Source organism: Bos taurus, chromosome 20, assembly GCF_002263795.3.
Source record: "Bos taurus isolate L1 Dominette 01449 registration number 42190680 breed Hereford chromosome 20, ARS-UCD2.0, whole genome shotgun sequence".
In the NCBI taxonomy this organism is placed as follows: Eukaryota; Metazoa; Chordata; class Mammalia; order Artiodactyla; family Bovidae; genus Bos; species Bos taurus.
Window position 1 is genome coordinate 9,409,791 of NC_037347.1, and position 27,611 is coordinate 9,437,401.

The window sequence follows — 27,611 nt, forward strand, 5'->3', positions numbered from 1 at the left end:
TAGCTAAAAGTAGAATTGCAGTGTCCTGTTCCAGGATGCCAGCACCTCCCACCTACCTGCAGTTGCCGTCTTCACCGATTTGGATGTGGAGGCATTGGCGGCATTCTTGGTCTCCTTGTCTTTCTCTTCCCCACGTGCAGCTTTGACCTCAGGAGTGGTGGTAGTTTTGGTTGCTTTTTCCACAGATTCTTTCTTCTTAGGAGAAGCCACTTTGGACACCTTATCCGAGGATTCCTTCAAGGCCCCTGGCTTGGGTGAAGCCGCAGAGGGCTTGGACTTCCCATCACCCTTCTTGACAGGTGAGGACGACTTGGTCTTGGTACCAGGCTTTTTGGTCTTGGTCTTCTCTTTCAGGTCTTTCTTCAGAGCTTTGCCCAGGTTCTGCTCGATGGCCAAGGCCTCCGGGTCCATCATGGACACATCAGGGTGGCGTGGAGAAGGGCTACGGTCCTGCATGGGGGCCGGAGGTGGATCCATGTGTTTGTAGGTGACGGTTTTATCTGTGGGGATGGTTTCCGACTCATCTTCAGAGTCAATGTTGGCATCAGCTGTGATGGAGGGGCACTCTTCAGTTTCTGGAGGGACATCAGAGTCAGTCTGGGACGGGGCGGACTCGCTGACTGAGGTGGGAGGAGTTTCATCACATTGTCGGCCCTGGGGCTTCCCTCCAGGGGGCGGCGGGGCTCCTCCTGACTGGGTGAGGGGCTTTTCCGATTCTTCAGTTGGCTCTTCACTGGCAAACCACTCGAGAGGATTGGGATTAATGAAGGAGGGTGAGAGCTCCGTCTTGGGATGCTTGTATTCGCAGGAGGACACAAGGCATAAGTCCACATCCTGGCGAGCCTCGGAGGGGGACTTCTTTTCTGCCGTGTAGCACTGGTCTGAAGTCTCATAGGCATATGAAGATACCTGGGGGGCTCGAGTGATTTTCTCTGGGGTCTCATAACAGTATGCGGAGGCATCTGGGGATCGAGTGGTTGTTGTTGATGTCTCGTAGGAGTAACTTTCAGACTCAGGGAAACCGGCAGTTTTCTCAGTGGTCTCATAAGAGTAGCTGGAATCCCCAAGTGTGTGGCCGCCCTCTTCAGAATCGTCATAGCCATTGCTGATGTCATCCAGGAGCCTTCGAGACCGCTCAGCCTTTTCGTAGCTGTAGGCACTCACTTCAGGGGTCCTTATGGTCTTCTCACTTATCTCATACGCGTACCCAGACTCTTCCGGGCTCTGGGTGGTCTTTTCAGTAATCTCATAGGCATAGCCACCATCTTCAGGACTCTTGCTGGTCTTCTCCATCGTCTCATAGGAGTAGCTGCTGTCACATGGGGATTTGGTGACGCTCTCAGTCTTCTCATAGTAATAGCCACTCACATCTGGGGTCCGGGTGGTTTTCTCATAAGCCTCATAGTCGTAACCTTCTTCATCTGGGGACCTGGTCGTTGTCTCAGGCTTCTCATAGGCGTAGCTGAAGTCTCCAGGTGTCTTTCCTCCAGTATCCTCCTCCATGCCAGGTGTGGTCAAATCTCTATTCAAGGCTAGATGGTGCGGCATCGTATCAAATAACATGGAGGCACGGAAGCCATAGGGCTCTGCGGACGCTGCATCCATCGGTGGGGGAGAGGCAGTGTGGCACGCTGCTGTGCTGTCTTTGACTGCAGAGGTAGAATCTGAAAGACTAGGGGAATACAAAGGAGAGGATTCTCTTGGGGTGAGTGGAGAGATATCAGATTTAGGAGAGAGCTTCTCAGCATCCAGACTTTGCACTTTTTCAGAGGTGAGTGAGGCATATAAGGATATGTCTCTGGGAGGAACAGCATCAGACAGAGTATCTTCTTGGAGAGGAGATGCTATCTGAGAAGGAGTGTGAGCAGAAGAGGTGGATGGGGAAGCCTCCACCTGAGACACCGAGATGAGCTCAGAGAGATCATTATCTTGGGTGTAGGACGGCTCCTCTGTTGGTGGGATCTTATGGGATAAACTAGAGTCCTGCATGTCAGAAGGACTGTAGTCCACCTCAGTGGGCCCGTTTTCAGTGATATGAAGCATGCCTGCACCCACTGTAGGGTGATCGGGAGACTGACGACTGAAGTCCATAGCAAGGGAGTGCTCAGGGGACTCCTGGCCAAATTCAATAGACATTGAGGATTGTTCTGATCTGTGATCTTGAACTGGAGTCTGAGACTTGGCTGTTTTAGGGGAGAAGTCTGGTGGAGAAATTGACATTGGTCGTGGGCATTCTTCTTTTGATGGAGACATTTCTGTTTCCTGGAAAGTGGTAGGCGTTTGCACAACAGACACGGAGAGAGAGTCATCTACTTCAGTGGAGTGTGGGGATCCAACCTCAGCGTGCAGTGAGGGAGACACGTCGTCTGTCGTTGGCTCTGGGAATGAGCTGGTAGCCACAGAAGCTGTGGAGACGGAGGCCACCCCCTCCATATGAGAGTATGTGTCTTCAACTACCCCCTCATCGACAGGGGTAGCTGACTTGTCTGAGACGGTGCCTTCAGAAATGGACATCTTAGTGTCTTCTTTAAGAGATCCAAACTGACTGACATCTATTTGTGTAGGAGAAACATCTCCTCCTAACTTCCTTTCATCTAAGGTCAGTCCTGCTTGAGAACTCATGTCTTCAACATCATCAGTTTTCTTTTCTTGACCAAAGTCTTCCTTTATTGGTATAAAATCTGTGCTTTTCCCTTCCTGTTTGTCTTGGAAAAGACCAGTGGAAGTCATGTCAGAAACTGGACTTATTTGGTCTGGAGAGGCTTCTTTTTCATCCTTTCCTTCAAAGGGGCTTTCGGTACCTCTGCCAGGAGCCTTGTCATCTGCACTTAGGAAACTTTCATATGCAGACTCGGATCCAATTAGGGGAGGGCTCCGTAATGGAGACAAAACTTTTTCAATAGGAGATTCTGAGTCAGGCACAGGTTCATCCATGGGGCTTATGGAAGCCCTTTCACTTTCATCTTTGGCATCACTGAATTCAAAGCTCACCGGGACTGCTGCTGGTTTTTCAATGACCTCTGTGGGAAGATGACTAGATTTCTCTTCAGTTGGAGATTGGTAGTATGGTGTGTGGCCAGCACTGCCAGTCACAGACTGAGATGGAGACACCACTTCCAGGGTCTTATCCTCAGGACTGGCACAGTGTTCTTCCACTACTTCTTGGGTCACCTCAGGAGACACTGGGACAACTTCTGCTTCTGCTGAGACTTTAATCTCATTGGGTGTCAGGGAAAAGTTCACGCTACGTTCACCCAGGGGGGTCTTTTCTATGGGTGATGGCGGAGATGGACTCAGGGATGGGCTCTTGGGTGGACTGAGTTTTTCATCCAAAACTGGTGAGACGGTATCTTTGATCTCCAGCGTGGCACCAGCTCTCACATCTTTCTCTTCAGAGTAGTAGGCCTCACGTAGAGCAGATCTGCTGAATTTGTCTTCCTCCATGGAGGAAGGTGGTGAGATGGTGGAGGCTGAAGCATTGTAGTCCCTCCCATCAGTGGCATCTGTTTTTGACCCATCAGAAAGTCCGTTGAGAGATGTCACAGCAGGTTTGGCATATTCCTGAGAATACAGTGAAGACTCGTATTTGGTGATGTTTACAAATTCTTGAGACGGGGACTCGGTCTCTTCATTGTTGGTCTCGTCACTCATCACGTCTCGGGGAGTAGACATCTCATCCATGGGGGTGGGCTCGCTGGATATCTCAATGGTAGACTGGGTGTAGCCGGAGGTGGCCGTGAATTCTTCAGGCTGGTCTTCCCGATTCTCCTCGTCAGAGGCAGTGGCCTCACTCTCCGAGCCTCCAGGTAAAGTCTCGTCGTGAATGGAAGAGGCAGGTTCTTGGACGGGAGACTGGGCTCCCACAGGCTTGGGGGCCATGGTGAGGAACCCGTACTGGGCCTCGGCAGCCTTGTCCACCACAGCCCTCACGTAGTCTTCTGCTTCCGCCTTTTCGGGCTCGTAGTCTTCCTCCCTGGCGTCCTCGGCTCTGTCCTCCTCTTCCGCCTCCTCCTCAGACTGCTCGGCCTCTCCCTTCTCCAGGGCCTCGTCCATGTCTTCTTCGGCTCGGTCGTCACCACTGGCCACAGACTCCCTCTTCTCCTTGACGTGCGCATCCGCCTCAGCCTTAGCACTCTCCTCCTCCTCCGCCAGGCTGTGCTTGGAGGTGCTCACACGCACGTGGTCCTCTGCGTCCTCTTCCGGTTCCTCCGCCTCTTCAGTTTCTGCCTTCTCTTCATAATCTCCGGTCTCAGAGGACTCCTCGAAACCTGCACCCTCGTCTTCAAATTTTTCGGTGTCCTCCACCCCCTGCTTCTCAACGGGCTCCAGCTCCTCGGGGGTCTGCTCACACTCCCCCTCCCCTTCAGTGGTGGTGATTCCCTCATCAGGGGACTCGGCGGGGCCTTTGATGACTTCGGTCTCTTTCTGGATGACATAGGCTTCGACGGGCTCAGTTTGCTTCAGTTTCTCTTCATCTTCGATCAGCTCCAGCTGAGGCTTGATGTCTTTCGCGACGTCGACCTCTTCAGCCTTCAGCTCCTCAAAGTCCTTGGTCAGATCCTCGGGGGAGGACATGAGGGACCTCTCGGCCTCAAGTTCTTTGGCGGGGCCGGTGGTTGCTAACCCAGCCACAGCTGCTGCGGCAGCCACGGTGCCAAGGGCTGCGGCCGCAGCCTCTGCAGTCTTGCCTTCCTTCTTGACCACTTTAATCTTCCCCTTCTCCTTTGGCTTCCCAGCAGCCACTGCCTCTTTCTTGACAGGCTCTTCCTTCTTGGGTACTTTTGGTTTTAATGCAGCCGGTTTTTTTGCTTCAGCTACTGGAGTAGGTGATTTCTTTGTGTCTTTAGGAAGTTTCTTAATTTCTTTTTTGGGCTCCTTTTCCTCCTTTTTAATTTCCTTCTTTTCCTCCTTCTTCACTTCCTTCTTGGCTTCCTTGAGTGGGGTTTCTTTCTTAACCTCTTTTTTGATTTCTTTTTTCTCTTCTTTCTTGATTTCTTTTTTGACTTCCTTTTTCACCTCTTCCTTTTTTGGTTTTTCCTCCTTCTTGACAGGTGTTTTGTCCTCCTTCTTAGCCACTTCTTTCTTTGGCTTTTCCTTTTCCTTCTCCTCTTTCTTCTCTTCGGCTTTTGGCTTTGTCTCCTTCTTCACCGTCTTCTCCTTGGCGACTTTGGGTTTGACATCTGTGCCCTGCTTCTCGGCGCCCTCAGCTTTGGCCGGGGGCAGCTCTTCTTTGCTGGGCGTCTCCTTTTCTGTCACTGGAGGTTTGGTCTCGGTTTTCACAGGTTTGTCTTTTTTCACCGTCACCTTTTCTTTGCTTTCAACTTTGGGTGCCTTTTCCAGCCCTTTTGTGACTTCAGGGGTTTCTTCTTTTGACTCCTTTCGTACGGTTTTGCTGGGGAGTGGTTTTGCGGCTGGTTTCAAACTCTCACGGCTGTCAGCCCTCTGTTTCAGTTTTACTTGTTTCACGGCAGGGGTGGCCACCTGGCCCGTGAGGTCCTTCTGGGTGGCCAGCGGCTGTTTCAGGAAGTCCAAATGTTTGAGCTTTTCCAGTCCTTCCAGGATATTGTATTGGGTACTGTTGCCAGGAAAGAGAACTCGGATGATCTTTTCTGCAGGGTTTGCTGGATGCCACACGATCAAAGATGAGACTGATGTTAAGTAGGAAATTGGGATGTCTATTTCTTGACCATTAGGCAGGATTAGTTCAGCCTTGTCTTTGTTGGTGCCAGTCCACTGCTGCATGAAATACTGCATCTCCTTGCTGCTCTTGACTGGGTTAAGCACATACATCTCCAGTTTACCAACTCCCATTTTTTGGAAAAGAATGACAGGATCGATGGTATTGCCTACGCTTCTGAACAGAGGTTCTGGCTTCATGGACAGTTTGTTTAGGTACTGGAGAGTGAAGCAGGCTTCTTCTATGCTTCTCTTCATCTTGATGTTTGGCTCTGGATTTTTCAGATTTTCAGGTACATTGAGAAATACAACTCCTAAGTCGGGAGAGATGAGGTTTTTCATCCAGTCACTATTGGTGGTGGAGCCCTGGGACTGTTCCTCCTCGAGCTCTGCGATTTTCCGTTGGAGCATGCTGTTTATTCCAGGCAAATTGTCATCCCCAATGTGGGTGAGCAGGATGGAGTCCACTCGGTCCAAGTGTCGGATGAGCTTCCAAAAGCAGGATTTTCTTTCTGAGCCTCCGTTGATGAGCATATTGAATCCATTCACTGCAAACAGTGCAGAGTCGCCCCTCCCTCCTGGAAAAATGTAACAGCAGGGCTTGGAGAGCTTTAGAAATCCACCTGATGTGGGGGGTTCTAGGATGTCAAAGGGAGACGGGACTTCCACAGATTCCGAGAGATATTCGGTAAATTCAGAAAGTCCTTCCATTTCTGGCAATATAGATGCTGAGTTGAGTTTAATATTGATGAAGTCTTGGAGATTGTGTCTGTCAAGATTGGAGTTTTTCCAGTCCCCTTCTTCGGGACAGAAAAGGGTTAAGCTGGCTTTGTTGGCAGGATGGGTGGTACTCAGTAATTCCCCAATCTGGGATTTAAAAAACAAATCATAAGAAAAAAAGAAAAGGTTTAAGTGACTGTCATCACTGATCCAGCCCCTCCATCTATTACTAGGTATTACAGGACCATTGGATGCACACAGGGCAAATGTCAGGTGTTGGTAGGTAAATATTTCCATACTGGTAAGCTAACAGCCTCTGTCCTGACCGCTCCTTCCATTCCCTTCTGCCTTCTCCCTGCCCCCTCCACCACCTCAGACCTCGCCACCATCTGTTCTTGCCCCTCAGGGGATCTTCAGAATTCTGCTCCACTTCTAAGGCCAGTGACTGTCTGGATGATCAGTGCCTATGTGGTTATGAAACACTTTGCACAGCACCCCTGGGTACTTGCCATGCAAAAATGCCCTTTAAAAAGTAAAAAACTATCACAGGAGAAAGTTAGGTGAGTCATTTCACCACTGATATAAAATGTTTCTTATATTCCACTGGGCCTGGCTAAAAGGACTGATGACACATTAAAAGAATTTAGATATAGTGCACATGGTATCTATATTTAGAATTTGGTAGGTAGAGAAGAAAAAAGTTTAGTGGCTTCTTTTCGCACCTTGGAGATAGGAAGTTATAGACCACACATTAATACAAAAAACTACTGGTTCTGGCATCAGTTCACACTGTGTAAAGCATGAGTGGTTCATCCAGCAGACTTTCTGCAAATACAGATACTCTGAAACCATGATGGTTAGAGCAGTTGGGTATTACATGAGCAAGTAGCCAGATTTGTCCCCCATTTGCTCCCGTTTGAATCCAAGGTGGGATGTTCTGCTCCATTCTAACTCCTATTCTTTTCAGGGCAAGCCGGGCCTGAGTGGCTAAAATCAAATTCGGCTAAGAGGTGCGGCAGGTAAGGATATGATCCAGCTGTGTACAGGTGGTATTCAGTCACTGACTCTTTTTATGTGAAGCAGGTAATCACCAAGCTCAAGCAGAAGGTTAAAGGATTTAAGGAATACCTCTGTACCCTTTGGCTCTTCACCTCTACCCAGAGAGCTTCTATGAAACAAAGGAAATGACTCCCAAAGAAAACAAGGCTGCACAGAATTCTTAGGAAGTCAAGGGCCTTAAAAAACAGCCAAGAGGCTGGTGAATGTAAAACTATGATGTACAAGAGAAAGCACAAAAGAAAGTCAGCAGTGCCCAGAGATAGAAAATCCACTTCCTTTGGAGAAGCAACAGCGCACTATGCACAGGATAAGAACCTAGCCCGTCAAGGAGACGGAGAGGGTCCAGGAGGAGGAGGAGAAGTAAGTACTATGGCCTTGGACCAGCCCCCAGAGCTGACTTCCAGACCTGTGTCAGCATGCACGCTGGAGAGAGGGGGCCCTCGGGACAAAGACTGGGTGTCACAAGTGCCCGTTCAACCAAGGAACAGATGAGAGCAACGAAGAAGAGCCGACAACATGTGAAGTGACAAGGAAACCTGTGACTATGTCTTAGACTTGGAAACTGAGGCTTTCTCTGAAAGGATTTGGCAATCATCATCATAGTAAATGGCAGCTAGTAGAGCCCATTATACCAGAAGTTCCTGAACAGGAGAAAACACATCATCTCTCTCTCTGTATCTCTTTATCTTTGTTTCCCCAGTATACCATCAGGTTCAATAGATGCTTGCTGAACTGTGCTGAACTTGGCCAATTCAGTACATGCTGTCCTCCTGAAGTGGACATTTGGGAAGTGACCACAACCCAAGAGTACTTCTCAAGAACATTGGTTGCTACCCCCCAACCTTGTTCTTACAAAAATGGATGGGAGACAGGACTGGAAGAAATACTGCTCAGAGTAAAGATAGTCTTTTTTGTTAACTGCCTTTTCTAATTAAGTGCAGGCATACTGGAAGAGGAAGGAAGATACAGGAAATAAGTGACTATGCAGATAATATTAATGAAATAAGAGTGCAATTTCTAAGCCATACCCTACTAACTACATTTCCTTTTGATTAGGTTATGTGCTTGGCTAATGAGGAAATACAGCAGACAGCATATCTCTGGGATTTAGCAAGATGTTTCAAAGGATCTCTGAACATTGTGACAATAGCTGAACTTATAGCTGCTGGTTTGCATCAACCTGGAAAGGGGTCTGTGGTGGGCTCATTTATGTCCTGTTGGTACTGACTTGAATGGTGGAGGCAGGCTTATCAGATCTGTGGATAGCATGAAAACAGGAGGCCTTGGAAATGTGGGATGGCAGAATTAAGACATTTAGAAAAGCTCTTGACTTTGGAATGATGATGGCTAAGTCAACTCTTAATGGAGGCATTCTAAGGGATAAATGTAAAGTCCAATAAACCAGCTGGGAAAACAGGATTGGGACAGGGGGGCGTATCAACAATATCCATAGAAAATACTCAGGGATTTTAGTTGATAGTGAAGTGCCTTTATCATAAGGCTTAAAGCAGCTTAAATTTCAAGTCTCCTCAGTGGTCTGGTCCCCTCCCAAAGTCCTGTACTTAATTGTGTATCAATAATTTTCTTCTTTTTCTTAAAGGGAGCTCCCCCCCAAAAAAAAATTATGTTAATTACAGAGCTCCTCAGAGCCTCCCTTCTTCATTGACATTTAATTGTGGATGGTGATGGTCAAAAGTTACTTTTAGACTTACTGAAGATTGTATTGAAAACTATAGAAGTCACTAACTCTCACAATCCGCAGAGTTTGGTATCCAGTGTGAGTCATAACGTTTTAGAGAAACTGGACAAAAACAAACTAAAATTGCTGGTTCCTTCTCTTTGGCCTCAGCCTCTAAATGCTAGACCTGGGCCCCTTTCTCTGCTCACACATTTCTCCCTTTAGATTATGTCATCTGTTTCTAATGTGCTGATGGCTTCCACATTAACATCTCCAGCCCACTCTTCATTCCCCAAGCTCTGGACCCCTGTATGTAATTGTCTGGTAACAGTGCCAAGACTGAGCTCCTGAATTTCACCCATCTCCACCCCTGGGCCTCCTTCCTACCACTGGACAGTGATGAGAGAATATAAGGAACTTTTAATATCTTGTTTTATGAAGAACACTGAGGAGAACTGAGAATGATAAATCTGGAGGGTGAAAAAATTGGCAGTAAAGGGTGTCTAAAATCTAAGACACTGTCAGGTGGAAAAGGGATCACATTCCTTCCTTGAAGATAGGATGAGACATATAAGGAAAAACTTTCCAACAGAGAGACTGAAAAATGTCCCCAGGAGATGGTGACTTCACCATCCTCAGTTTGCAGGAAGGGATGGATTAGCCAGATGACTGTTCTATCTGTAGGTTCTGGTTTTGTAGTTGATCTCCAATGACTAAAACTCTGCAAAGCTGAAGCTTAAAATGTACCGATAATTCTGTTATTCAGCCCATTTATTTTTAGCTATTCTTGTTTTCTTTTTTTTTTTTAATGTGTCATTTTTGTTTTTGCCAAATTATGTTTCTGGTTTCTCTGGAGTGACTGGTATGTTTCAAGGACTAAGTAAAAGGAACAAAAGTAGACACCAAATGGCCTTTAAGATCCATTAGTTATTGAGTCATTCTGGCCTCAAAACCTTTTCCCAAGGCAACAATAAGGATCAGAGCTCTAAAAAGCTGCTAACCATTGGCCTAGTCCCATGGTTTCCAATCCACTTTGGCTATGGCATCCTTCCTCCAAAGTCCAAAATGCAAAAAAAGATAAAGGCCCAGGTGCTTTGGTTGGAACAAGGGGAAGAAAGTAAATTTAACCCAATGTATTCCCCTTTCCCTGTCTTCCCGCAGCACCCCGATACCACTGACCTAGTCTGTAAGGGAAAATCCTAGAGATCTTTTCATGCGTGTTAAGCAGCAATGTTCACGACACTGTGCCTTATTTAAAGACATTTGGGGTCCGGATGGGTGGGTTGTGATGCCTCCGGATTTAAAATTCCAGCAGTGACAAACCCTTTCCTTTACATATGTCCCCAATTCTATTTTACTGCCAAAAAAGACAAACCCATGACACAGGGGTAGAAACTGACCTGAAACAGGAATGCAGGAGCGGCACCCACGTGCACATAAATAAGCTGAGGGTGCCGGCCTGAACCCAACATGGGGAAGCCAGTCAACGGCCCGCCTGCACATGGCACTGGGCCCCGGGGCTGGCTCCAGGCCCCGGCAGCCCTCTCTCTTGCCAAGGTGCTGATGGCCTGTGTGACCTCTCAGCTACCAGACAAATCCACAGTGTGAACCTGGGGACACAACCCTGCGAAAGATTCTGACGTTGCGGTGCTCACCCACCCATCTCAGGGCAGTGGGCAGAGGGAGACAGTGCCCTGCCGTGGGCTTCTCAATGCCACGAACAAGGTTGTGCCACGCCTTTCCTAGGTGTGGACGCCACAGATACAAGACAATCAAGACATGCAGCCTGAACTCCAGCAGCCCTGGAGGAAGCCAGAGGACAGCTCTGCAGAGACACAGGGCGCAGGCCTCCCTTGTGAGGTGGGAACAGTGGGACCAGCTCTGCAGGTGCCCGGGGCCCTGCCTTGCCGTGGGGAGAGCCTGGGCTATCTGCCTTGGGACCCAGATGACATCACAGCTTCTGAAAGCCGGAGCTTCAAATGCCAAGTAAAAGTTCCTTTTTATTCCGACCCAGTGAGCGGAGAAACACAGTGATGTCATCGCACCAGTCTTTTTACAAAAAGCCTCCAGGTGAGCCTAATGAAGCTGGGCAGTTTATTTACAGCTCTTGCCAGTGATGGAAAGTACACAGAGACCTCTCTGATTTGCAGGGCCAAGGAAGATTAAATGCAGAAAGACAGATGGCCCTTCCCAACACCCCCGAGACTAAGAGGCCGCCCTCTCAGGAAGTTCTCAGGAAGATGGTTTTAAATAGATGCTGTAACTCCTCCTGTCAGCACGTCCCTCGCCCTCTCCCTGTAGCAGTCTGCTATCAGCTATGGGTAGCCCCAAGCGGCTATGCTGACAGCCCTGAGTTGTTGCTCTAACTGGGAGACAGAGGTGCGTTATTTTGGAAAGAGAAGTTTCCTAACCAGATAAAATTCTCAAGCAGAAATAACCAAATTAAAATCTTTGATCTGATTTGACCAAATAATACTATCATCCCATTAGTTTCAATGCTTCATCATGTATCACCTTGAGTAAGATATACTCGTTAGATGTGTTAATGATCAGGCTTCAGTCCAGCTACTCTAACACTCTTGGGGCATGGACGTGTGCTATGGATGCACCCCATTTTCCTACCTGCCTCCTTTCTTGGGCTACTCAAGCAGCCCAAGCTCAAATACTGGAGCCAGGCATTAAGAGAAATCAGAAATAATTTGACCAGGAGAAGTAGGTTACATGCACTGAAACAAGGCAGTTAAATACTACCCCTAAAGAGATCTTTGGAGTGCTCTTTCAGAAAACAGGCAACCTGGGCTTTCTTGTGGACTCTGTCATTCCGAGTTCCTCCATCATCTCTGCCATCTGTAAAATGATGACTGTTCCAACCCCCGCCTCCATCGGGCAATCAGAATGGTTCCAATTAATTATATGGATGAGTGCTCTAAATTCCTCTGGTGATGAGCCACAGGACCCTGTACCACGTGGTTTTGCTTATTTCAAAGGAGTACCCCATCCCCTCCTCCTATCTCCCGTGAATGCTTTCAAAGATCAGCCTAAGGCGACAGCAATAACCGAGCAACTGTAAAGCGTGGATACTCCCAGACAGGAGCCTACCTCTTGATCGGTGAAAATCTCTATGAAGTTCTGGAAAGAGAAAGAGCCGGACTGGAGAATGAGCTCTCCGGTGTTCTCAAAGCACTGCCCCGTCAGCACGAGCAGCTTGTGTCGGGCAGCATCCGTGATCATTAAGCGCACCTGAAACAAAGCAGGGGAGCGCTGAGCTGTGCTGGGCACCGGCCTCCCACCCGCAGGACCGGGCTGGCCCTTGGAGCGCTTCAGGTTCCTAACCAACAAGAATCTCTCGCTTCCCGGTCTTCACACTGCCCCGGGGTGTTGGACAGAGCCAGCGCCTGCGATCACCAGCTGCCCACGAATGCCCTTTTCCAAGTCTGGCTACAACTGAGACAGTAGCAGTAGCTGACTTTCTCCCCTCGGTTTCTGTGTCTTTTCAAAGCAGTCTCCACAGCTGGCAATCGTTGGTTGCACAGTTGTGCCTGCTGGCAGCGTGCAATCTGTGAGACACGACACTTCACAGGCTGACTCACCAAGTACAGGGCAGGTCCCCCAACTGCTGCCTCAGGAATCAGAGGGCTCCAAGGAAGGCCCAAAGGCAGCCCCTCCCACCCAGGACCCCTTTCCTGCCAAGCCGAACACCAGACACACAGCTCCAAAAGCGGCCTCCACTGGCATCAGGAAGGTGCCTGACACTGAACTTGAACATAGACAAAAGGCCACCCTGATTGGGAATCTTTAAACAGACTTGTGAACCATTTGCACGAAAGGACTCTCTGTTCTTTTAAATGGCAGGGAGCCAGCCTGTCCTTCAGCAGAACCACTGCTCCAAGCACCAAGGTTATACGTTCTAAGCCCAACTCAGTTCAGCACAAAGTGACTGGCAGGCATCATGCAAGGCACTATGGGAGGGATGGAAAGTAAACAGGACGTGACCCACTGTCCCCACGAACCCCACAGTCCAAGGAACCGCACATGTACCAAAGTCATCATTCCAGCCCCATCTGCTCCACAGGTGAACCTGGGCTCTGCAAAGAAATGCCTTATTTTTTCCTTCTCCATTTCTCACAGGCGATGTGCCTGTACATACATTCAGCCTCCAGCTTTTTTCCAAGTTTTATCTACTTTCTGATTCTAATAGCCAGGGAGACCACGAGAGCATCATTTGCCTCAATCTTGTACCTTCATGGATTGTCAAAGAGGTCCTGCTCAACCAGAGAAGATGACATGGGATCAAAGCAGGCTATGTGACAACAGCCAAAAGGGCAAACAACCCAAATGTCCATCAACTGATGCGTGGATAAATAAACGTGGTGTACCCATACACTGGAATAGTATTCTGTCATAAAAAGGAAGGAGGTACTGATACAGTCTACACGTGGATGACTCTGGAAAATACTATGTTAATTAAGTAAACCCAACACAAAAGGCCACAGATCGTATGATTCCATTATCTGAAATATTCAGAACAGGAAAATCCATAGAGGTAAAAAGCAGATTAATGGTTACCAGAGGTTATGGGGGGCTGGTGACTGCTAATGGGCTTGGGATTTTGAGGGGTGATGGATATGTTCAGGAATTAGATGTTGATGACAGTTCCACAATATTATGACTATACTAAACTCCAATGAACTGCATACTTTAAAAGGATGGATTTTATGGGTGTGAACTGTATCTCAATGTAAAAAAAAGAAAACAATCTACAGTCACAGAGATGCTCAGTGTGGGCAGAAGAAAGGCGGTGGATAGTGGAGGTGCCTGGGTCTGCGGCTGTTCTGACATCCAAGAAGCAGTTCAACTTCAAAGGTGCCGAACTGCAGGCAAGGCCCTGGGAATGGAGATGCATCACTTCCTCTGGGCCGGGGGACCTAAGATTCTCGGTGTTAGCCTACTGACCTTACAGTAGGCTCTGAAATACCCAGTTATGCTCTCTGGCAAAAGTTTTATATGGTGGTAATAAAAACAAGAAGAACGGCCAGCATTGATGTTTTGGTTGCCAAGTGCCATGCCATGTTCTAATCACGCGACACTTCTGGACACATCACTAAATGCAAGCGCTATTATCATCTCCATTTCACAAAGGCAGAACGGAGACAAAGAGATGGTCAATAACTTGCCTGTGGCTACTTGCTAGTGGGTGGCAGAACCCAGGCAGTCTGGCGGCAGAGCCCATATTCCTGACCGCTGTGCTATCCTGCATTTCAACCGTGACCAGGGGGTGGGCAGGATGTGCTGAGAAAGCTTGTGTCTGAGAAGCCTTTTTTCTCCACATTTGGGTCACAGCCGTATCAGCCTGAAGGCTTGCGTCTAATCAGCCTGCGACATCCCAGCACACCCTCTGGGTATCCCCAGCATTCCACACCCCTCACCTCTACAGAACCCTACGGTCTGGCCAGCGTCCTCCACTCTGTCCTGATCGAAAGGGGCAGTCTCAGGTGGTGCTGATGCAGAGAACCAGCCTTTGGCCAGGGACACAGACGCATCCCTGGACCCAACACTTGCTTCCCCCCGCCTTGTCCCTCTTCACCAACTGCCCCATCCCCTCTCATCAGCTGGGGCTCTGTCCACTGTGTGAGGCTCCACAGATCCACATGCTTACCTCAGTGCTGACGGCTTCATCTGAGGGGTTGATCAGGACCACTGTTTCTAAAACGTCACTTCGGTGATGAAGGATCTTTTGTCCTGCAGGCACAGAAACACAGACAAAAGAAGAGACCTTTAGCTTTTTCCGGATTAAAACCACCCCGCCTGCCTCTGGGACAGCAGAGGCATTGCCGCTCAGGGCACCAGGATTCTCCGCTGTCCTGGGAAACACAATGGGTGTTGCTAAACAAGAGCGTAGGCCCGGCAGGCTCCTCCCGAGCTGGGTCTGTGTGGTCTGAGGCTCCGCCGGCTCTCACAACCCTCTAGTTGTCAGGCTTGATCGCCAGGCTGCCTGTGTGTGAAGGGCGGGTTTCATCTGAGACAAGGGGTGGATGCCAGGAAAACTCAACGGGGCTCTCCACATCCCCTTTCTCATGGTAATTGGGGATGTTTCTCCATATCAGCCTTTCTTCTGGTGAGAACAGTGCTGAGATTAATTAGGAGCCTTACTGTGAAATGAATGACATCCAGAAACCCAAGCTAACAATTAGCCCAACAAGCAGAATGGCTGTCTGAGGCGAGTTATAGACTGCTGCAGTATTTATTCATTAATTCACTCCTAGAAAACTACAGGAACTGTGAGCAAATAAAGATGGAAGAACAACTCTCCCTCGGGACAGGGTGGACAAAAAAAAAAGCAAAGTGGATGGAGAACATGAGACCAAGGTGATGGGAGAATGAAGGAGCCTGTCTAAGAAGGGCTGAAATCCTTGCAGGACTTTTGGCTCCACATCCCTGGCTCCCCACACCTGAAAGGTGTTAGGAACAGCACGTGGCTGAAACCCCTTCCAGCAGGGGTGGTCTGGGACCTACGGATGACCTCCTACAAGCCTGTCCTTCCTCAGACAATGAGATGAAAGGGACCAGGCAGATGTGTGGTCAGGGTGGCTGATACACGCACCGCCGGTGGGGGACGGAGCAGAAGGGTGTCCCTCAGCCAGCCAGCTGGGAGACGTGGCTGGGGGCAGACGAGGGAGGACAGCGAAACTCTGGTGGCAGGAGGAGACGGGGTGGAGTCTGAGGGAGACACGCCAGAGGACAGAATGACCGAAAAGCAGCTGCTTTCCAGGAAAACATCAACCGTTCCTCAAAAAGCTAACACAGAATCTCTACATGGCCTAACAGTTCCATTTTTTGGTGGATTGAAGTATTAGGTTGGCCAAAAAGTTTGTTTAGATTTTTCTGTACCACCTTATGGGAAATCCCAAATGAACTTTTTGGCCAATCCAATAAGAACTTGAAAAGGTACTTGTATATTGATGTTCATTGCAGCCTTATTCAAGATAGCCAAAAGGTGGGGCCAACCCAAGTGTCCACCAGTGGACGACTGGATAAGCAAACAAATTATGGTCTCTCCATTCAATGGAGTATAACTCGGCCATAAAAAGGAATGAAGTTCTGATTGTTGAACCAACATGAACCTTGAAAACATGCCAAGTGAAATTCACTAAAGGACAAATAACTATATGATTCCATTTACATGAACTACCTAGAACAGGCTAATTCACAGTCAGAGAGCAAATCAGAGATTCCCAGAGGCGGAGGAGGTGGGGGATGTGGAGTTACTGCTTTTTGGGTACAAGTGTCTCTTTGGAGTGATGAAAAAGTTTGGGGAATAGCAATGATGTTGCATAACACTATGAATGTAACTAATGCCGTCTAGAAATGGTTAAAATGACAAATTTTATATTTTTTATATATTTTTATCAGAAATTCTTAAAAAATAATGCAGTGTATCAAAACCATTGAAGAGCACACTTTAAAGGGGTGAATTGTATGGTGTATGAATTTAATCTCAACAAAGAGGTTAAGAAAAACAGCAGCTTTAGTTAGGGCTTTTTTGCTTTATATCATCAAGTACCAGAAGCACAACAGAAACAGAACATGTTGAAATACTTAGCACCATCACACTGACAAGTCCATCCTCTTCCATGGTCTTACCGTTGCTAACAGCTAATATTTACCAATGAACCCCACATTACAAATGGAAGCCCAAACTAAACAATAATGGTGTGAGGCACTGTCTCAAGCACTTCACAAGTACAAACTCATTTAGTCCGCAGACGAGCTCTGTGATATAGGTACCACGCTTATCTCCTTGTACTGTTGAGGACGATGAAGCCTACAGAACTAGCCCCAAGTCACAGAACTAAGACGTGGTCAAGCCAAGCCCTGCACCCAGGCTACTGAGTCTGCCTGGAAGTCCGCCGTTTGGAAGAACAGACATGGCACAGACACTGAATGCCAGGGGAGAGATTGGCACTCAATGCCAAGTGGAAAATCCAGAGGAATAAAATCAGAGATGTGCTGAAAGAAGTAAGCGTTCAAAAAGCATTAGGAGAAGAACACTGGCAAAAAGAAGGGGGGAAAGGGTGAAGACAGAGCACCCACAAAAAAGGGTAAAGTTAAGGCAAAATATATGATGCTTCACTCCAAACGCATGAACATGAAGAAACAATGTCACACAGTTTGAACAGGTGAAGGACTCAGCCTCAAGAAAAATAATTCAATTAAGCCATGGGAAAGAACATTTGTTTATCACGAATGCTCAAGTCTGTAATTTTCTGGACATGGCTTTCTGGCTTAGTTGTTTTTGCTTTTGACAAGCATGTGCATTTCAAGCTAAAGCAAAAGAACATCAAACTGAATAAACAAATCATAAAATAACCAGAAAAATATAAAAACCCCTCCCTTTTCCAGGTCCTTCCATCAGTGGCCTCCTTGAAACAAAGACTTCAGGAGCTTCAGGGACACTTAAGTGGAGATAAAACTAGGCAAAAACTTAAGACTAAGGAGAAGTGAGTGTTCATCTCCTTGATCTGACTTTTTGACTCTTCTGTACCCAAAGCCTCAGAAAGCATGTTACCAGGGTAGGACAGTGGTCATGGCTATGTTCTGCAGGAGCCCATAAAAGCAGATTGAGCAAGGCACCCAGAAGCAGCTCCCCCTGCAGAGCTCCTCTCTCTCCTAAGCGATCTACACAATACCCAGACCCTGCAGAGCACACCCTTCCCAGGGCAAGTCTAGGCACAGCCCAGCGCCACCCCCTCCCGCCATGAAGACCTGATGCTGAGCTCCCCGGAAGCAGGTTCTTACCATCCTCAAGATGCTCCTCTCCTCTTTGGCTTCATCACTTGCAAACAAAACAAATGCCATGTGACAGCTGCCATTTACCTCTACTTGGTCCAAGTCAGTTTGGGGGCCTGTTAGCTCAGGAATTCAACCAAGGAAGGTTTTTCTGCCCATCTTTGGAAATATTGACAGCAGTGACACAGACACGCACCAAGATGCCATGGCTGCTTCTTCAACAAAAGCCTTTTTATAGGATCAGATTTGAACGAAGGAGGGGATTTAGAGAGAGAAAGCTTCGAGCTCTCGTCACGGCCAACTGTTGGCCAGATTCTCACCCCAGACGACCGGTGACGTCACCAGGGGCCGGGCCTTCCTGGCATCTGGTGAACCCCGGGCCCGCGCCACACCCCCACCCCATGCCAGCTCTCCTGGCGGCAGGCGGCTCTGGGCTCAGGCTGCTGGGCCGCTCACAAAGTTGCATATTTGGGGAGTGTTTCACCCTGGGAAACAGGCCAGGCATTCTGAAGGAGAGGCCACCACCCTCGCCTGCAAAGGTCTCATTCAGCTGCTTCAGAAAAGAAGTTCCCAGGAAAGAGAGACAGCAGGGTGGCAGCCTCTTTCAGCCCCCAGAGCCGGCATTCTCCAGAAGCAGCTCACAGGGGGACCGTCAGGGGCCCAGATAGATAGTTAGGTCTCCTCAGCCCTCGTCTCGGGGAAGCAAAAGCAGGGGTTGGAGATGGACCGATGGGGTCACTTATTACTGTGATAAGACAGTCTTTGAGGGCTTCCCTACGAAACTCAGGGCAATTGTGAAGGCTCCGTCTGGGCGGCAGGGAGGGGCTGTTGTGCGACAAAAAGGGGTCTGCTCCACCTTGGAACCAAAAGAGGAAGGCCCAGGGACCCCGGAAGCTGCAGGGCCCTCACACACAATGAGACTTTTGTCTGTGTGCTCCCAAAGGCTCTGCTTAAGCTCAGTAGGCCTGTATGTTTCAGCGATTGTTGGGCCTTTTTTTAATTACTGATTCTGACTGATTATGTCTTTTAAGGATGGGCTGCTTCAGTGGTTTGCATTTGACTATATCCAGGTGATGCTGAAATCTTTGAAAGCAAAATGTCATTTTCTAGATATATAATTTTTAGGATGCTTATAGGGTCTCGTCTCCACAGAACTAATACTCATCTAAAGACACATACACACACACACACACACACACACAGGCTCTCTCCTGATTTCAGAAAGGGCCGACTATGGCTAAATTTAAAAACACACGCACCATCTATCGAGGCACAGCCATTACCAAGCCCCATAAAACCCGAGAGCCCTTTCACCTGCACACAGCTGGCCCTTCTCGCTCACACACCTCGAATGTCGGCCCCAAAACAGCGGCCTAGGAGGCTGCAGCATCCCTGATGCCAGAGCAACGCCAGCGACAGTCTCAGCAGCTGCTTAATGAAACAGCCGAGCACAAAGGATGGAGTGCCGGCTGAGCTGCAGGAGCTCTGGGGGGGAGCCCTTGTCAAAATAACAACTTGCAATGCTAAAACCTCTCAAACTGTCTTTAAGAGCATGACAACTGCATGTCTTGAGGATGAATATGTAATTTCCACTTCCATTAATGCTCACAATGCAGAACCTTATCCCGACAACTTGGCTTTTCCTAAAAAATGAACAATTGCGAACATAACCAAGAAATGGGTGTGAAGAATCAAGACTGCTTCCATACCCTTTCAGTATGGAGTGGGTGACGAGGAGGGCCCTGCTTTCCTGATACAGGTGGGTCAGTGATGGGGACGGGCCCTGCATCCCCGATACAGGTGGGCCAGTGATGGGGACAGGAGGAGAAGAGGCCTCGGCTCACAAGCCCTGCCATTTCCACCTGCAAGTCCTCCAGCTCCTGGCCCTGGGAAAAACCAGAATGGACTCTTGGGTTACTGGTACCGGCACTTCTGCAAGGCCATGAGAAATGATGCCTACCTATCACAGGGGTGCCCATGGGAGGACTCAAGCATTTTGCCCTTTGGGTGCTGGTGCCTTGTCCACTGAAGTGATAGGAGCAGACACCCTGCTCCCCTCTTGAGGGACCAAACATTCGAGGTCTCCTGACTTGCCCATGGCCTCACAGACAGTACAGGAGAGCAGGCCTGGGACCCGTGTCACACGCTGTGCTGCCTCACGGCCAAGGCTGGACACAATCCTCTTCTCCCTCTCTTCCCAATCCACATCGTCCAAAATAAAGGTTTTCAAGTCATGATGCCAAGACTCTGGTTTGTGAGCAGTAAACAGGGAGCCTGGGTCAGCCCCTGGCCAGCCAGCGCCTGCCCACTAGCCCTGCGGAGGGCACGCTGGCTCCCACACACACAGCCCCCGGCCAATCCCCTCTTTGTTTCCTCTGAACAATCGGAGCCCAGTTCTCTCCCACCTTCTCCCTGATATTCCTGGAAATGGCCTTTCTTTTCTGTTGGAAATAAGTTTGTTTTGTTTCTGCATTTGTTTCTGCTCTGATATATGCTCCTGAGTGTCGTGTCCCTCTCTAGATTTTCAGTGTCTTTTTAAGGGAATAAGAACTCCAATTCCATTATAAATGAGAGTTCAGGAGACTTCATAAATATCATTGCTCGGGAGCTTTCTTTTTCAGAACCTTAGATATCTTTTACATTACAGAGAATTCAGTTATTACAGAATGTGAGTCTATTCCCGTTTTTCTCTACATTTCCTGGACTGAACTGGTTTTCTTTTTTGTTGTCATTTGGTTTTTCTTAAGTCTGCTGGTCCTTCCACCCCACGATTCTCTTGGGCTCTCTGCCATCTTCTGTTGTATGTTTCTCTGTCCTTTAGATGCCCAAAGCAACAACAGAGAAGCAAACCACCCAAACTGCCCAGACTTCCGAGGCTCTCACACCCCAAATGTGTTCACCACACAAAGATGTGTGCACCCCTGCTCCTGGGGACAAGGGGAGCCTTCGTTTGCATTTCCACCATCCTGTCCCAGCTGCTCACGCCAGGAGTACACCTTGTGGGGAAACGGGTGCCAGGGACCACAGGTCCGATTCCTTTTGCAGGGTTCTCAGGCACCCTTTTTCCAAACTCCCCCTTTGAGGCTTTCTCCTACCCAGTCCCATTCTTCTCGGTAATCTTCCCTTTCCCCACTCCCTTTTCTAAAAGGTCTCAAGCCAGAGAGATGAGAATCCTGGCTATCAAGGCTTAGAAGTGGAAGAAAGTGGAAGAAAGGCAATGTCTACTTTTTATTTTTCTCTACTTTATGCTCCAGCTAAAAGAAGTAAAATAAATCTTAGGAGATAGTGTTGATGAAAAGCCACTAGAATACTGTAAAGTAATGAGCCTCCAATTAAAATAATAAAAAAAAAAGTTTAAAAAAGAGAGTTGGTGTTGATGAAAGTCTGCTGGCTTCCTGGAAAACATCCACAGAGAAAACAGGAGTGCCCAATATTGCCACCAGCTGAGGGTGATAAGATAACCTGAAGGTTGTTTCTTCACAATGTAGAGATGCTACAGATTAAAAAAAAAAAAAAAAAGCACACCTTGTAAAGGGCAATGCAGTAACCCGTTCGGGCGCAAACTCCAGAGATCAACATCTGCCTAACATTCTACCATTTGCGAAGTGCTTTCCTTCATGTTTCCACATTTAAACCTTGAGGAAGATGTTCCAATTCTATGGACCCAATTCTCTGGGCTACCAGAGAAGGCAATGGCACCTCACTCCAGTATTCTTGCCTGGAAAATCCCATGGACGGAGGAGCCTGGTAGGCTACAATCCACAGGGTCACAAAGAGTTGGACACGACTGAGGGACTTCACTTTCACGCATTGGAGAAGGAAATGGCAACCCACTCCAGTGTTCTTGCCTGGAGAATCCCAGGGACAGAGGAACCTGATGGGCTGCCGTCTATGGGGTCGCACAGAGTCAGACACGACTGACGTGAGTTAGCAGCAGCAGCAGCAGCTCTGGGCTATAACAAGGTAGGAGGTTTGAGTGCCCTGTTCTCAACAAAACCTGCTGCATATGCTCCTCATGCATGAGACAGGAGTCCCTTCTGCCTCTAAGATGCAAGGCTGTGTGCTGTGCTTAGTTGCTCAGTCGTGTCTGACTCTTTGTGGCCCCAGGGACTGTAGCCTGCCAGGCTCCTCTGTCCATGGGGATTCTCCAGGCAAGAATACTGGAGTGGGTTGCCATGCCCTCCTCCAGGGGATCTTCCCAACCCAGGGATCAAACCCAGGTCTCCCACATTGCAGGCAGATTCTTTACCATCTGAGCCACCAGGAAGATGCAAGGAGTCAAGGAGAAAACCTCCTACTCATGAGCCTTGAGAACTTGCCAGTCCTGTGGTAGAAGGAATCAAAATGTCCTCTTCTCACAGAATGGGGGGGACTGAAGGAGTCCTGGTGATGTTCCACCTACTCCTCCCTCTAGGGGAGAGAAAGCTGAGCCTCAGCCCCGCAGCCGACTATCATAGGTGACTGATGTGTTCGTACAGCTGCCAAAGGCAATTCCTCTGCATACTGCAGACAGTTGTTCTAGCTGTTGTGTGAGGTAGATGCTAAAAAACACTCCCTTTCACTGTGATGCACTCCATGGCTTATAAAATCTTTTTATTTGACTTATCTCAGAGCATCACAAAGGTCAGTTCATTCGCTCAGTCGTGTCTGATGCTTTGCAACCCCCAATCACAAAGATCAACTGTTATAATTATTCCTTTTCTTACAGATTAGGAAATTGAAGCTGATGAAGTAAGTTGTTTCATAAGAGTTAGCTGTCATATCCAGCATCATAGAGATAAAATAAGCTGTTGAACGAGGCTTTCAGTCTGGCCTGTCTGATCCTGATCCCCACTCCCGTCACTGCTTCCCAGTGCTTTCAAGATTTTTCTGGGGGGTTACAAGGTCTGAAATCTTGCTGTTTAAAAATAAGGTTTATCTAAGATACATTTTCCTTCGTATATTGTAGAATACTCCCAGAACTTTAGATCTAGGTTTGGGAATTATTTTTGTATTCAGGGATACCTGTCATGTGCCAGGTACCCCACCAAGAATTAGGTTCAACCGTAAGATAGTTAATATCAGCTACTTCTTAACTAAATGACACTTTTCTATGGTTCAACAATTAGACCTCACTTTCTTGAGGTCAGAGGAGGTTTTGGAGAATATTTTTTAATCTCACTGGTTCTATTTCTTTCCTTTGTAAGAGATGTTCTATTCCCTGTTTAAGACAACATGAATTACTTAGAGAACACACCTTTCTAAAGTTTAATTTGGGCAAATTAGTGCTAACTCCATAAACTAGCATTGAGATTAAAACATGGATGAGACCTGCCCTGAAGGGAAAAGAGTTTAATGGGGGGACTTTGAGTTTTGACAGTGTCTAATTTGGGAAATGCAAGTCAGGAGAAGTGTCTGATACACAGCAGGAGCTCTATCAATATTTGATAAAGGAATGAATAATAAAAATGGCTAAGATACATTGAATACCCGCCCTGGGTCCAGCCCTGACCTAAGTTATTTATGTGCCGTTATGGCACTTAATCTGCACCTGAACCCTAGGAGGAAGTCATTACTCCCATTTTACAGATGAGAAAAACGAGGCACAAGGCATTTATGCAATAGCCCAAGGGAGTATTAATGAAGGATGGGAACCTGGGTAGTTAGTGTCCAGAGCCCAGGGTCTTAGCCAAAAAGCCATTTTAAGAGTCAGGAGGGAAGATGAAGAAATTGAGTTAGATTTGAGGTATGCTGAGTTTGAGGTCCGGAGAAGGCAATGGCACCCCACTCCAGTACTCTTGCCTGGAAAATCCCATGGACGGAGGAGCCTGGTAGGCTGAAGTCCATGCTAAGGGTCGGACACGACTCCGCGACTTCACTTTCACTTTTCACTTTCATGCATTGGAGAAGGAAATGGCAACCCACTCCAGTGTTCTTGCCTGGAGAATCCCAGGGACAGGGGAGCCTGGTGAGCTGCCGTCTATGGGGTCGCACAGAGTCGGACATGACTGAAGTGACTTAGCAGCAGAGTTTGAGGTCCCTCCCATGGGTGGCTCTCAGGTGGCTCTGTTCAATGGACAGCAGAAATATGGATCTGATACTAAAGCCATAGGTGGGGTCAGAAGCACAGATCTGGGAGGCATCAGTATATTTTAAGTGATGCTCTGGAAGAACACAGAAAGAGCCTTTTTCTGAAAGCGGTCCTGGGAAATGTTACTATTTAACGAGCAGGTAAAATCAGGAAAGAGCTGATGAAGGTGATGGAGAAAAGCCCCTGATGGGACCTGTAACTGCAGTGCTGTCCTGATTTTCAAACTCCAACCACCCCACACCAAAGATGTTAAAATAATCCAGTAGTAACTAACACCTGTTTTACAAATTCAACCCAAACACACTACGTATCCACTGCCGTGATACTCGGCCTAGTCTGTGGGCGTGGCTTTATTTTCTGTCTGGGGGACATCCGCCTGTAGGCTGACAGCTCTCAGAATCTAATATTCCTCACAGTCGCCTGAGACGCTTAATAAAAGGCAGGTTTGCAGGGCCCACACTCAAGCAGTCTGATGCAGGAAGCATGGGTGGAGCCTGGGACTCTAATGCAATCTCTCAGGTGATCTGACGGTTGGTTATGTGGTCCCTTGAGAAACAGACAGTGCAGATGCTGAATATACTATTGATCAATAACAATGTAAGTGATCTTATGTTAAATCATCCTCACATTGTTTTTATGTATTACTATCCTAAGGTCTGAAAAGACACTAGAATTATTTCTCTTGGGAGTCAATGTGATCATTAAAGGTTCAAATAACTTTTCCCATGAAGAATTGATTCTCAGAATCATTTGACAGTTTTATCTAGCATTTAATTTGCCATCAAACTCCTGCCATTGATCAGATCCAGGGAAATGGTTGACCTTTCACCCTCTTCTGTTACTGTTCAGAACCAGATCATCACAGGACTCAACCTCAAAGCCAGCTGCCTTAAAAATGAAAATCAAATCAGTCCTTTGGGTTATTGGCTATTGAAAAGGAAACAGAAGAAAAATACAAGTAGCTGAGACAACCACAGCTACTACCTAATAATCACTAATCCCTTGGAAGCTCTTAGCCATACACCAGAGAGAAACAGCGCGAGCTGAATGTTTCCCAGCAACATCCCAAGGGGCAACGTCTGCAGTGGCAGAGTCAGGCTGGGGACAGCAACCAGCTTGGTGATCAGCCAGGAAGGGACTTCCGAGGCCCTGACCTGGACGTATGAGGCTCAAGGGACCTGAGATCCGGTCTTGGCTGAAGTGGTGCCTCGGCTGCCACCATGTGTTATGGGAAGGCGGGTATGCTGGTCGCGTGTTGCAGCTGCTATGAGCAAAGCTGGTCATATCTGTTAGGGGTATGAAGACAGCCCAGCCCAAGGGAGCTGTAATTTTGTCGTTTGTGTTAGTTCCGTTTATGTATACACCGACTGCCTCACTCAGAAGCTGCCCAGGGAGAAGCACACTCCTGACTGACCTGTGTCTTCCCTCTCCTGGGGCTGAAGGGCGGTGCTCAGCATGCCAGGACTAGAGCTCTGCGGCCTCTCTGCCTTCCTGTTCTCTGCTCTCAGTTACGTGCCGCGTCTGCTGAGCCAGGACATGGAAGGTTCACACAGAGCCTGGCCCTCAGCCTCTCTCCCTCAGATGCTCTGCTCACACGTCACTGGCTCCAGAGCACACTCTTTCCACTTGCAAAGGTCTTTAAACCCGTGGATCCCAGCCAGGCTTTCATGACCTCTGCTGCACCTTGATCCCTTACCATGCTCTGCCAAATGGCCCCAGACCAACACCCTGGCTCACATGTGTCTCCCCTTAGTTTGTTCCTCGTCTCGTTCTAAGTGAGAGAGAGGCAAGTCTTCCCAGACCCCTCCCATTTTATTCCTTCTACTCTAGTGCGGAAAAGTAAGTCAGAAGTTGCTTGTGTCTGTATTTTTCACAAGTGCACTCAATTTTGCCTCAGGTCTTTCAGCCACCCTCTCATGATTCCTTAAATAATTAAAATAGGGGATCACTGGGAAGATTTCACCTTGATGCTCTACTCATCTACTAAGTCTTCACAAGGTCACCATCAACGGGATACCACAGCATGTCCCCAAACCACACCTGACCTTCTGGGAGAGACTGAAGGTGAATGACTACATCCGTGGACTTAGAAAAATTTAACGTAGGAAACAAGGAGTAAATTCAGGGCCACATAATTAAATATTTACTTAGCAGAGATTTGTTTTTGACATGACTCAATTAAATCTGGCTAAGGGGCATTTTCGAGGCATTGTTAAAAGTGTATTCTGAGCCAGTGGAGGCAGCTCTCCTGAAAAATAGCCCAAACCTTATAAAGCAGAAGTGACTCCAACAGGTAGTCAGTCAAGCACTTCTACCCTCTTCGATCGTCTTGTAAGAAAGACTGAAATTCCAGTTTAGAATAAGTTCAAAGAGGAAGTCAGGTAAACTGGGGACTTTGAGAAAACTTGCTCTTAAGAAAATCTCCAGATTTTAATTTTGGTGAGAAGTAACAGGTTCTCATAAGAAAATTAGCATGCATAAAAATCACCTTCTACATGCCTATCTTGTATTATTCTCTACTGGTTAATTTCAATGTATTTATACACATGGAATATATGTAATTTCCACGTGTACACTAAGCAAAGTTCTTAGAGTGCACTACTCTCTGTCCTTTCACAGATAGAAATACTGTAAGTTGGGAGTATGTTTTGGCTCTAGTGACCCTAGTCAAAACATACTCCCTGGTGGCTCAGACAGTAAAGCTTCTGCCTGCAATGAAGGAGACTTGGGTTCAATCCCTGGGTTGGGAAGCTCTCCTGGAGAAGGCAATGGCACCCCACTCCAGTACTCTTGCCTGGAAAATCCCATGGATGGAGGAGCCTGGTAGGCTACAGTCCATGGGGTCGCAAAGAGTTGGACAAGACTGAGTGACTTCACTTTCACCCTAGTGAAAAGTCCCAACAAGTAAGCTAGCTCTTGGAGAAGGGACAGAACTGGGCTCCCCAGAACATCCTCTGCTGGAGCTCCAGCGTATAACTGAAAGAAAGAAAGCTCAGATCCTGCTCCAGAAAACAACACACTGAACGCCTTTGTTGTGGAGTAGAGACTGTCCCTGGAGAAGCTAGAAAGGTGAGATGGGCACACGACGGTTGCAGCAGACACCGTGGACCGGATGTAAACTCAGATATTGGGGAAAAATGCAAGGATTGAAAATTAAGGGTTGGAAAGGCAGAAGCCAAGAACCCCCGGGCCCTCCTTCGCTCACGGCCAAGTGGAGCAGCCTAAGCTAGACAGGGATGAGGGCCAGAGTGAGTGAGCAGTGCTTGACACTTTCTAAGGGTGAGCAGTCCGATGAGAGGAGAGTCTAACCTTGTTCCCGGTGGCTCCAGCTCCTTTGAGGACAAAAGGACTCCAGAACCGAGGAAATTTGTGATGTGGGTCCTGACTAGGATTGGAGGCTTGGGAACCTTTTCTAAAAGAGACCAGCGCATTCTGGCACACTCCTAAGTGTGAGGCTGGAGTGTGCTGGTTGTGAACAGGGGCTGCACAGTACACATGAAGGTTCCTGGCTCTCCCACAACTTAGGTTCCAGAGTCTTCAGTACAAGGTTGGTCCTACATGGAGGGCAAGGGCCAGTGAGTTTACTGCAATCTGGACAGTTATTCTGCCAGCCACACTGAA

The 27,611-nt window shown here is 47.9% G+C and overlaps 1 protein-coding gene across 2 annotated transcripts in view; it reads right to left on the reverse strand.

Moving 5' to 3' along the window:
- MAP1B (microtubule associated protein 1B) overlaps positions 1–27,611 on the reverse strand; it is a 93,108-nt gene that overhangs the window by 8,528 nt on the left and 56,969 nt on the right. The window contains exons 1-4 of one of the 2 annotated variants that reach the window (XM_005221406.5): positions 17,930–18,208; positions 14,790–14,872; positions 12,233–12,373; positions 57–6,543 (exon numbers count right to left, since the gene is read on the reverse strand). In XM_005221406.5, the coding sequence (XP_005221463.2) occupies positions 57–6,543; positions 12,233–12,364 (6,619 nt within the window). In that variant the 5' untranslated portion in view covers positions 12,365–12,373; positions 14,790–14,872; positions 17,930–18,208. Of the gene's footprint in view, positions 1–56; positions 6,544–12,232; positions 12,374–14,789; positions 14,873–17,929; positions 18,209–27,611 lie in introns of those variants that run through there. The other variant, NM_001206119.3, reaches the window with a different exon arrangement.